A 12,767-nucleotide genomic window follows, 5' to 3' on the forward strand; every position below is an offset into this window, starting at 1 on the left:
ATATATATTCTTTATACTTAACAAATAAATGACTAATATTACTGCATCTTCCTAAATCTGTTGTGAAATGCTTCCTTGTGTATGTTTCTGTCTTTATTATACGGCCCCCAGGTGGCCAATGCATACACACCAAAAGGAGCAGCATAATGTCTATTGAATTGAAGCAAAAATGTGGCAAAACTGTGTAATTCTTTTAGATTTAATTTAATTACGTCCTGTTATACAAAGTGCAGTATTACAGGGTGCTGTTTTCCTTATTAAAGAACACATTGCAGATTTTTTTTGAGGGGGGGGGTGGAATTGCCTTTCATTGAGAAAGATGATTGGATATACAAGTGTATTTTAAGTTATAAGCGTAGTCACATAATGAATTAGAGTTGTCTCTCAAAGCACCACTGTCCAGGACTATTGCAAAGCCTTGCTAGAGCTTCAGCTGTGGCCTGTAGCCTCATGCCTGCTGACAGCATAGGGAAAAGGCGGGAAAGGATGGCAAATGGCACCAGCTGTGATGGAAGGGCTAACAGTTACGCACCTTAACAACAGCGTTGTTATCTGAGACCTACGTGCCTCCCCTCCTTCTCCAATTTCCCGTTCATACTGAGCAACCATCATCACCCCAGCTCTGTCTTTTTACTTTACCTCTACAATATTATTTTTGACTTTGCAGCTTCCAGCAACATGGGGGGTGTATAGGAGTGATGATGTTGTAGTTCTTCCACTACAATCTAATGTGAAATTAAGTAGGCTACTACGTGCATGCTGTGTATGAAAAGCACTTTGTGAATGATCAGATACTGTAACATTTAAGTTGAACAGATACTACATTTGTAAGGTCCAATATACTTTTGGGTCAATGTGAGAGACAATAAACAATAGTTATTTTCCAAAAATTTAAATCTAAGACGGGGGTGCCCATTGCATCAATTGTGTGCTAGCTCGAGAAGGGGACGTCGGTCGATTACATGGCATTAACTCAGTCACTGGCAGCCCTCCCAGTGTTATGCTATTGAGAAAGCTGCCTGGCAACAGCAGTGAAAGAGTTAAAAAAAAAAAAAAAGTAGACTCCCTCCAATCATCCTTTATGAAATTTGTCACTTGATTGACATACAGCGCAGCCAATCATACACCTGCTTGCCTCAACACGCATGCGCATACAAGGGCGTTCACTGGCAAAACTAAGTTTCATCTACTCTTAACCTTAAAGGGATACGTCATATACTGTATACGCCATTTTCAGCATTAAAAAGTTCATATTTTGTCTATAATTAATTGGATGATTTAATTATTTTTCATGTAAATAAAATAACTCTAAAAACAATTTTAAAAATAATATACAGTAGCTGGCCGTCATGTTCATTAAACATGTCACGAAATAGAAATAACGGTCACATGTGTGTCAACTTTGGACTAGCCCGCACAATGATAAACACACACACAGTTAAATTGCATCTATAGTGTTAATCCTGAAAGAATGAAGCCATATAGTTTCCACCCAATACTATGAAATAAATCTACCGAGTGAGATTGCAATTTTGACGCGAAAGATGCAGCGCCGGATGGTCTTTTGACAACACAAAATACACTTTGGAAAACGAGTGGACCAGGAAGTGCGGCAGACAGCACCGTGTCTGCCATGTCGATCAATCGCTACGCACACATGGACAATGCTGTAATTAATTTGTCCTCCTACTTTACTCGCATGACGCCACCTGCGCCCGCCAAGGATCACAAATTGTTGATCGAAAGCAGATCCACCCACAGCAGTTAAAGTAATGAAATCTCCCACTACTTGCTCATTGAAAATACTCGGCACAGCGTTTGTTTTTAATGTCCCCTGCATGGCATGTCTACTCTCCAATTGTAAATCACTCCTTCTTGTGCTAGAAATGTTCACTGCACATCACTGCACATGCGCGCAAATGCCTGCCTGTTGTTGTGCACACGGTGGCTCAACAAAACATCAGTACAGTTTTTGTCAACATTGTGGAATAACATGCCAGTGTGCACCTTGTTTGCAGTTTCTGGTCGACCTCTTGCAAATCTTTGCTGTGGATTATGGCACTGTTTTTCTTTGTGTCCTCCTCATGGTCCAATGTGTCTATTCTCCAGCAGTAAATTACATACATTACGTCTCCTGTGACCCATCATGGATGTACACGTATGTTGAAAATGTTGCCATAAACGTGAAATATAGAGGTGTACTTAAAAGGGAAGTCAACCCAAACATATTTTTTCAAGACTATGTTCTATGCAAGCCCACTAGTTGAAACAAGGCATTCTGATAAATATTGTGTTTGTGGAATAAGATCCACCTGTTTTAGCTATCTCTGGGGGCAGCCATTCTGTCACTTCTGCCGACTGAAAATTACATCAGAACTGCTCAGGGCTCTGGTAACTACCAATCAGAGCTCAGCTTCAGAAAACAGGTCAGCCGTGATTGGTCATTGCTTGAGCCCTGAGCAGTTGTGATGTCATTTTCAGTCGACAAAAGTGACAAAGTGGCACCCCCTGAGATGGCTAAAAAGGGGTGGATTTTGCTGCTTAACTCATATTCCACAAACGCCAAATTAATCAGAATGCCATGTTTCAACTAGTGGGCCTGCTGAGAACATATTCTTGAAAAAAAATATGTCTGGGTTGATTTCCCATTTAAGCGTTTTTCCAAGCTTAAACAATTAATTACTACCAATCAAACCACGTGTAAAATTAATTAGGCCTTTCTTTAGTAATAAAGCGTAAGTATGATTAGGGTCAGAGTGGGAGCGTTTTATTTATATATTTAAATAGTTTTTATTTATTTATTTTTGTGGTGGGCTCCTTGGCAGGGCGACTGGTGGTAAGCGGGCGATGCCCTCGAGAACGCTCGTGGTTTCCCCAAAAATGGAGAATGACCCGCGGCGGGACGAGGAGCCGTCCACCCGAACACCGGCGCGAGATTTGACTTGTTTGTGATGTCAACTTTATTTTTAAAAACGGTGATGTCAACATTTGCTTACAGTCAAATGCGATTTAACGATCTAACATGTGTGGACTGATGCAATGCAAACAACAAAATGAACTTGCGTGCGTGAGCTCTCAAATAAACACTGCAGGAAATGTCAAGGAATTCACTTGCTCCCCAATCAAACCGCGATAAAACAGGTGAGCCCTGAGGGGATATAACTTGAAGTACTACATTCCTAGTTGATAATTTAATTATTTTAAAACATCATATCATTTTTCTATAAAATATAATTAGCAACATTATTTTACTTAAACCTTCAATGCCAGGTTTTTTTTTCCTATGTTGTGAAATAGAAAACGCTTATTCGTCGAGTTGCTGATATGAATGCAAGTCTGATTAATTAAAATGCAGAGTCCGCAGCGCCACTGGAGTCATGTTTTGGCGTTCACTCTACACAATGGCGGAAGCGATCGCTGTGCACACCGCGACATGGGGTTGCACAAGAGGACAATTATCCTGTCGCCATTTTTCCCAAGCTTAATACAAAAGACTTGGCTGCGAAAGTACACACCCCTCTCTCAATCCACAACCAATACACTCGCCGATATGGCCACAACCGTTCGGTGAGCCACCAGTAATCCAAAAACCTCACACGTTACCCCTAACATTACGGCCAAATGACTGTTCGCAAGACAATACGTCCATAACCGAGGTTGAGGAGAAAATTCGACACATTTTTCGCTTTTTTTTTTTTTAGAAAGCAGATGGCTGTACAGAAACACAACCACTTCGTCGAAAAAGTTGATTGACGTGTGAGCTATCCAGTCAGGAAGTGGTGCAGATTTGAACTCGTGTTGCTGACCGCTGCGCTGTCCAATCAGCAGGCGCTGGAGGCGGGTCGATGATCGTCAATCACGCAGGAACTATAAGATTTAAATAAGGAGGGAGGGGGGGAATCCAATCCGGTTTGAGCTAGTTTTCTTCCAATGGAACATTATCATCTCGCTGCCCTGTATTAGATAGACTGTACTAGTACAGCTTTATCCGGAGTATACGACTACAGGATATTTTTGTCCCGTATTCATTTACATTTCGCAGTTTTTCCCTTTTCCACAAACACCCCTCACAAATCTACCATGCCTAAAAGGAGCAAAGTGAGTAAACCGAGATGTTTCTTGCATTCAGTAATACAGCATTTATAACCCACTGCTGCTACGGCTGCTACTGCTGCTGCCTGTATAAATTGGTTGTCGGAGCGCGAGTTGCTACTTATTCGCGTTCTACTTTTAGGCAAGTGTCAAAAATGTCGCGCTAGCAGCCACCACTTGAGTTCGTATGTGTCGTCCTGATTTTAATTCTGGACGGTGGTGATTGTGGCTCTTATCGCTCGATGCATTGTCTAAATTTAAAATAATTTCTTTTCATTACTGTTTGTGTGTATTCATGTGGTTTCGCTGCAGGACGGTGTAGTGCACGATTGCATGTTTACATTAACGCATTTGCACTGTCTGGGGTTTTAGTGGAAGTCGTGTTGTCCGTCGACAGCATTTTTTTCTGCAAAGAAAGTTGGCGGCATATTGATTGTCTCAAACGTGTGCAGTCAGTCACGCAGGATAGTTAAGTTTCACTTTGCCTGGCATTACAAGGCCTAAAATCCATTTATATTCCACCCAAGTTGAGGCCGTTAGGTCTCGGATATTAGATTTTATGGCCACGCCACCTTGGGCGACATTTTATTTCTCACTTTTGTTGAACATGAAGGCTATTGTTAGCGCGCGGCCGCCATTAGCCGCGGTGAAAACGCAGCTGTTTGGACAGCGTTCGTCGTGTTAGCTCGTCGGCACGGGGAGGTTATGTAATGGCGAGCCTCCGTCAGCACAGCGCCGCTCTTGTTGCTGGGGGGTTCTTGTCGATGCTGCGAGTCGAGTGACACGCCGTGGCGAAGGACCTTTTCAAATTAATGGCGGGAACGCTCACTTCCCTGCTCGGTTTTCTCCCCCCTCTACCAACCTTGTCGGTCTTCTCATTTATTATCAACGAAAGAACTGTGACGAGGAGGCGGAGTCGGCCCCTCCTTCTTACTTCTACTCTCGCAAGCAGCGGCGGGTTAGCGTGCTTCCATTTTGTCTATATTTTTTGGCTTTACACTTGAGGATCAAACGGCCGCTGTCAACCAAGTCCGCCGCGGCGGTCGTTTGATTGTGGTCACAGTAACTGCTGCCATATTCTGCCAACTGCATAACGGAAGTCTCTCCTTTTCTATGTTAAATTTATATACATGCGTGTATTTTGTCCTCGGAGCAGGAAGTGCCGCTCCGTACTAAGACCGCCTCGACACGCCCACTTAAAGTTGTTTAACTACTGTACTTGATAGCGACTAGACACATAGCTATTTTGTCATTCTGTGAGGGAAATTAAACTGTCGTAGCAATAATGTAGAAAAACAACTAGTAAAGTATAAATAAGTCAACTGTGTAATTGTGTAATGCACTATTTGTGCACAGTAGGAAATATCATATAATAGTTACTGATTTAAGTTGATTAGAATGCGGTGCACATGCTTTATTGATTATAAACAATTTATTTTATTTTGCAGGAAGAGTCAGAGGCAACTGAAACAGTGGTAAGGAATAATGCACAATCTGGTTTTAATGAATCATGCAAATGGCGAGCCCTGTCACCCGCTAGGGGTCAGTAGAAGCACACATCTGCAAATAGCAGTCAATGTGAAAAGTAATCAGCCTGTTTTTTTCCCTCACCATGCAGCCCAAGAGGAGATCTGACAGACTGTCTGTAAGTCCATAAACTTCATTGCACATAGATATTTAGTTGACTGTTTACTTTTTGGCCGTCAGGCAATAATAAATACAACACATTCGTCTTTACAGAAGACCGCAACTGCAAAGCCAGAGCCCCAACCCAAGCCAAAGGTAAGTTAGATTGTAAACTATATGTTGCATAGAGAGGTGCAACAAAGTGACAACCGATTATCAAATTAATTGATAATTATTTTTGATGATGGATTAATCATTTAGATACCTTTTAATTTAGAATTGTCCAAATCAGGCCTGGCCAACCCGTGGCTCACGAGCCACATGCGGCTCCTGAAGCGTTTTCCAAAAATGATCTTATCTGGGCACAGCGCGCCATCAACCCTATTCACTGCGCACGGAATGGTGTGGTAAAAGTTCATTGCTATCATCCCGGTCTTGTTTCGCTGCAAAATAATGAGCCGGTTTTCTTAAAATGCAATTTTGCGTGTCAGTGTGGCAGTTATACGCTTCACTTCCTGGTTCGTGTTACGCGACCAATACAGGCACCCGATTGGCTGCATAACCTGCATGATAATTTGATGCGTCTGAAGAAATACACTGATGATTGGCTGACTGGCGCATGTAACATTTCTCCCGTGAGCTATGTATAGAAAATCCAGCCATGAGCTACAGTACATTAATCTTCCTATTTATTTATTTTTTTTAAATGAAAGAACTAATGTAAATAAAAGCACACGTTGATTATGGACACTTTCAGCGCATTTAGCGGGCCCAGTCCCTAGTGTGGCTTTGCAATCAATCTTCAGGCGAGATGACTCACATATGTCACTGTGGCGTGCCGTACTCTGGTGGGAGCGTGGTGGCCGTTGTTGAGACCCCCGCTTTGCCTGACGCCACCCCTTGCCTCGGACAACATATCAGAGACAACCCTCCAAATTTAAGCATCTCAGTAAGCACAGAAAAAGAAACTAACAAGGTGATTATTTTATTTATTGTTACTTGGATTTTTCTATACCTGGGGTGTCAGAGTCAGTGTTTCTGACTTGATAAGCAAAGGGATCACTGTCAGTAGGCAAAATCATATTTTTAATGTTATAAATAAGAAATATGATACGTTCAATTTAGTGAACAACGTGTGTACCGTGAACTGTACAGCAATATAGTGAGGCTTACTGCAGTGCTGTGAGCTTTCACACAATATTGCAATAAATATTATTTAATAAATAAATTTCACAGTATGAGGAACTGCTGAAAGAGCAGATTTAAGTAAAGGTATTAACCTTCTAATGAAAAAAAATGTGGATGACAATAATATTCAAATGTTGGTTTGGTTGTAGATATTAATTAAAAGTGGTCATTAAATTACATATGTACGTACACTGTAAAAATAAATCTCTTGTGGTCCCAATACTAACTCATATTAGCCATTCCTAGTCAGGACACCCAAATACACAGTATAGTCAAGCGGGAAGTTTAATTTTGACAGTAATGTATGATCCAGTGATGACTTATACATACAGTATATGACACTGTGGATTTGTGTACAGTATTATCAGGCCAAATCTTGACACTCTTCCCTCCACTGTGCAGGAAATTAGAATTTGGCTAGCATTAGGACCACTTGACATTTTTCTGGTCTCTTTTTTTTTTTTTTTTTTTTTTTTCGAAAAATATTTGCTAGAGGGGTCATTAAATTAGCCAAATATAGCAAAAGCATTGTTAAGTCATCAACACTTCAAGCGCAAGTCGTAGCTCTTGCATGCTCCCATGCTTGTACTATCGGCCACACGTATGCACATAAAAAGCAGAAATTTCAAAATAAAAGCACCACGCATTTTACTGTGACTTCACGGTCACTGTGACGGCCTGTCAAAGACTTCTAGCGGGCCGGATGTGTCCGAGCTCTATCCTAGACCATGGGTGTCAATCTCATTTTTGTCATGGGCCACATTGCAGTTAGAGTTTCCCTCAGAGAGCCATCATGACTGTGAAACCATATAGATGTTTAATCACGTCATGCTACTCCATATACAGTACACATCATTTTGATGATAACTAGTTTGGGAATTAGACGTCAAGAATAATACTTTATTCAATTATTGTTCATGTTAATTTAACATAACAGGAAAATGCTTCCCTTATCGGAACATTATTATTTGTTACATTACAATTTTGGTTGAGATTTCAGAAAGCGTCATGGAAGTTGAGCTGCTTGATCTGTTTTGCGGGCCACATACAATGATGTGACGGGCCAGATCTGGACCCTGGGCCTCGGGTTTGACACCTTTGTCGTGGATTATTCCATGTGTTTTCTTAGCAAAGGTACAAAGAGACCAGTTCCAATTTACTCCCACATACGGGTCATAACATTAAAATGACGCAATTCACTTTTGAATGTACACAAAGACGCAGTAACTTCAATTTGTGTGATTACGCATCTTTGGGTTCTGTCAATGTATCTTAAGTATCATTAGAACAATGACAAGTTTAATGAATTGGTTCTTCATTCATCTCTCCGCAATATGTTTTCTTGCAGAAGGCAGCTGCTAAGCCTAAGAAAGGTAAGGAGGTAGAGAAGGCCAAGCCCGAGGAGAAGGCAGAGGACGCACCCGCTGAGAATGGCGAAGCCAAAGCTGAGGAAGAGGTCAGTGTTGTCATCGTGCATAATCTTGTCAGCATGAAGGTATTATCTTCACGTCAATTTTGTACTTGACATCCAAACGCGTTTATGTTTACATGTTGCAGGCACCAGCCACGGATGCAGCGGAGGAAAAAGATGAGGAGGCGGAATAACATCTCTCAAACCACATCTTTACCAGTGCTCCCTGTACCTCTTTTCTTGTACAATTCAGGGGAATATTTTTATCAACTATTTTCTAAATACAGGTTTTTTAGTAGTACGATTGTAGAGAACACTTTTTTTTAACGAAAGACAAAAAAAAAATGTCAATTTGAAGACGGGGGAATTTCATCACATCCCACATTGTAACGTTCAGTGGTTTTCATTTCAGTTTTAAATGTGAAAGAGGGGAGGATACAGGATGGGTTACAGTGTCAACAAGCAAACATGTTCACAGGATCGTGGTCTACAACTGAAAGAATTTGCCTGTGTGGATTACATTCCATATGCTTTAAAGGGACAGTGTATGTAATCTGTGCTGAGGCAGAAATGGACACAGTCACACATTGTTTTATTGTTTATACTGAAGAACAGTGTTTTAGAATGTTTGCAAGCTTTGTCCTCATGTTAACTCTTGTAATCTTGCAGTTTTCTGATGAAATTGGATCAATAAATTTAAAATCCCTTGTAGTGGAGCTCTCCCTATCCAAACTATGTATCTTCTGTGTTGGTTGTGTCCCTGTTCTGTGATAGCATTGCAATAAATTTGTATAGCTGCTGTGAAAAAAAGGGTTTGCAATCTATGTATGCAGTGCATAACGGTACATTGTACGGATGGGGGAAAAAAATGGAATTTGCTTTCTTAGCCAAGCTCGTGAGGTGTGTTAGTGTAAAAACAACAAACAAATCTGGTCTCTTAATGCCAGCAGACATGTACATTTATTTGAGATGTCCAACGCATACCAGCAGTAGCAATACTCATGCGAGGTTTAGGTAACAGTGTAAGTGTGCCGTTTCTTTTTGTTTATAGATGTACCTGTGTAATTATTGTTATCAACAAACCAATAAAGCTCAGTTGGTAGTTATCTTTTTTTTGTTTTGTTTTTTTAGAAGCAGTTAAACAAAAAAATGTTAGACAAGGATAAATGTTTCAGCTAAATTATGAGCTGAACTTTGGTTGCTGTATTATGGGAGGAGGGGGCATGAAACAGAAAAGTGTTAAATATTTCAATCGGGGAAAAGTAGGGATGTGACATCCCTGGATTGAAATACACTTAAGGCTCTATGTGATATTCTTTCCATTTTGGGAAACTACAGTGTCTAGTGAACATATTCATAGCCCTGCCCTTCGCACACTTTATACCCATTAGTCCATTTTTTTTTTTCAACAGTTGCAACGTTTTTCTGAGCAGCCCTCCAACACATCATGAAGATGAACACATCATCCGCAAGAGCACACACCACATCAATCGCAAACATCAGGCGACAGACATTTGCTGGGCGTAGGCTTGTGGTAGTGACTGACAAATGTTCAGTCTGTGACTTTTTTTTTTTTTTTAACTCATTCACTGCCAAGGACATATTTGTCTTTTCACAGTCGAGTCATTCAATCCCAGAAATGTATTTATATTTTTTTCCCTGATTTTTTCAAACGTTAGGGTAAAACAGTGAAAATTTCTGGCAGTGAATGAGTTAAGAATGACTTGATTTACTGTTTGTGATGTTAGAAAATGTTGACCACTTTCCCAAGCAGTAAACAAACTCAAAGATATAAAAAAAAAATTAAAAAAAGGCCCCAAGCAGTGTATGAATTTTTCGTTTTGCTTACAGCACAAAATTATGAGTCAATTTTGCGTGCAATCAGCTTGTTGGCAAGTTATACAGATGTTTTTGTCTCCGGTGCTTTTGTGCATTATATTATCTGGCTAGCTGTCGTTGCCGTCTGGCCGAAACCTCCAATGTCACAATTTTGGTAAATTTCATATTTTTTCTCAAATGTATACTACTGGTCAGCCAGTGTTCATTTTTACACATTATAGACCAATCTAAAGTTTTGAAAATGTTTTTCTGTCTTTGACGATCTAATGTTAATGGTTGAAGAAAAATGCCCTTTTTGGGGTCTCCTGAAAAGTGGTGATTTTGGAGGTACGAGGATTCCACACGACACCTGCCAACTGTCATTGTGTTTTAACTCAGCCACACGGTCAGATTGTTTGTGAATGTATTTTATTAGGATTTTTATGTGATGGACCAGTAGTGCTCTTAATTTGAAAATACTCAGCTCTTCAAGTACCACCACCATCATGCCCAACATTAAAATGCACTAGAGTAGTATGCAAAAGTGTTTATCAAAAATGAAATTGTAACTTTATACTTTTTTTTTTTACTTTAACATTTTTGCACTGTTTAAACATTAACTCTGTACTTAGATATAAGGGGGGAGTTATACTCAGATAATGATTCAATCTAAAATGTATTGCACATAAAAATTAAGACTTAAAGAAAATTCAAATGTACTAAAAAATAATTACATTGACATTGAGCAGTAACGCTAAAGTGGTCCCATATGCCACCAGTGGTACTAGTACCACACTTTGTGGATCGCTGTGATAGACCAACACCAGTAATTAAGTGTGACGTGGAAGGAAAATGATATGTTTCAATTCTTTTCTTTTTTCTTCTAATTGATAATGTATGTATACAAATATATTTAGGGCCCCTAGACTTTGTGAACCACCTTTTCTTCCAATTAAAGCTGCAATTCTTTTGGGGTATGTCTACCAGCTTTGCCCATCTCAAGACTGAATCCGCACAAATCCCAAAAATGTATTTTGGTCATATCTAACAAGCGTACGTGCTTCCACAAGTTTGTTGTCCAAAACAAGGCTTTTGGCAAAAGTCAGTGATTATGACTTACCGGTATTTATTTGAACGTTGGCATTTGTTCTTGCCACTCTTCAATTAAGGCCAGTTTTGTGGGGTGACTATAATGACTAATAGTTGTCCTGTGGACAGATTCACCCACCGGAGTTGTAGGTTTCCACAACTACTCCAGAGTGATGATAGGCCCCTTGGATGTTTCTCTGATCAGCGCTCTCCTTGACCGATTTCTTAGTTTAGATAATTAGTCTGCTTTCATGGAGTACTACGAATACATTTTATTTCTTTCACGGACGACTACAACTACACTTTATTTCTTTTGTTGTGTCGACAACTACTAATGCATTTTATTTACATATTAATACTACATTCATTTACCTATTACCACATACTACTACTACTTACGTTGAATCAAAATAAAATATGTCTTTACTTTGGAAAACAATGATCAACATTATAACATTTGTCAACATATTTTTACTACGTATTTTAATCAGACATGCAAGTAAACGTTTAAAGATTATTTTTTGCGCTGATTCCGAATCATCCCATTTTTTTCCTAACACATCAGGTTTTCATTTTATTAGCTTTGATTAATAATAATCATGAATTAAGACGTAATTACGGTAACTATTAACAGTAAATATAAAACTATCAAATAAAAAACACTAAGTACGGCAGTAACTGGCCATGCGTTCTTAAGCTACATGATGGCGTATTATTACAATGCTCTTCAGTTTACACGGAACTGATCATAGCATCATAGCGTCATATGTATTTTTCTCTCACTTCAGAATTATGTGCCACTTTGCTTTGATTTATCACACGGAAACCAAATAAAATCCATTCACATTTGTGGATGTAAAATGACAAAAAATGAAAAAGTTCAAGGAGTATGAATACCCTCTAGGAAGAGTATTTACGCATTCTGGTCGAGCTACATTCTCAAATGTAAATGTAAGATTCAGCACCATGGACAGCTTCCCACATCCAATCTATGTTTTGAGCTTAATCTGTTATACTTTTTTTCTTTCATAACAGCATCATCATTTATTGCAGTTGAAAAATGCCTTGATTTGAAATATCTTCTTTCATGGTGACACAATTAATGCAACAGTTCCTGCCTAGTATCTGAAGTGTCAGTACAGTGCAATACACACCTGGAAATAGAAATGTGGTACTCATGTGAAGAATGGATAAAGGTTGTAAATGTTAAGTAGACACTGGCAAAAAAATAAACGTTCAACCTTTTCAAACCGTCAGGTCATATGTGCCACAAAAAATATTTAGGAGGATTATTTAACCTTAGATGACCATAGTATGCAATATGGGTCAGTTCAGTAGGTAAAATTTCCTTGTCAGCACTCCATGCATTTCCTAAACAACTTATTCCATTTAGTGTTGCAGGCGGGAAGCAAATTACATCCTGGACCAGGTGGAATGTTTGTCGCAGGGTGATTGGAGATGGGACATATTAGCTAGGGTGGCACAGTGGTCGACTTGTTAGCACGTCCGCCTCACAGTTCAGAGGTCGTGGGTTTGGTCCTGG

General features: G+C 39.7%; 1 protein-coding gene across 1 annotated transcript; it reads left to right on the forward strand.

The window, feature by feature from the left end:
- The first annotated feature begins 3,904 nt into the window (after window positions 1–3,904).
- hmgn1b (high mobility group nucleosome binding domain 1b) lies at window positions 3,905–9,423 on the forward strand. Its single transcript, XM_086013115.1, has 6 exons — window positions 3,905–4,098; window positions 5,541–5,567; window positions 5,711–5,737; window positions 5,833–5,874; window positions 8,255–8,362; window positions 8,464–9,423. Exons 1-6 carry the CDS (start codon window positions 4,081–4,083, stop codon window positions 8,509–8,511), a joined length of 270 nt encoding a protein of 89 aa, XP_085869241.1. The 5' UTR covers window positions 3,905–4,080; the 3' UTR covers window positions 8,512–9,423.
- The last annotated feature ends 3,344 nt before the right edge of the window (window positions 9,424–12,767 follow it).

The sequence above is a fragment of the Filicampus tigris genome, chromosome 17 (genome assembly GCF_054856515.1).
Source record: "Filicampus tigris isolate MCC_2025a chromosome 17, RoL_Ftig_1.0, whole genome shotgun sequence".
NCBI lineage: Eukaryota > Metazoa > Chordata > Actinopteri > Syngnathiformes > Syngnathidae > Filicampus > Filicampus tigris.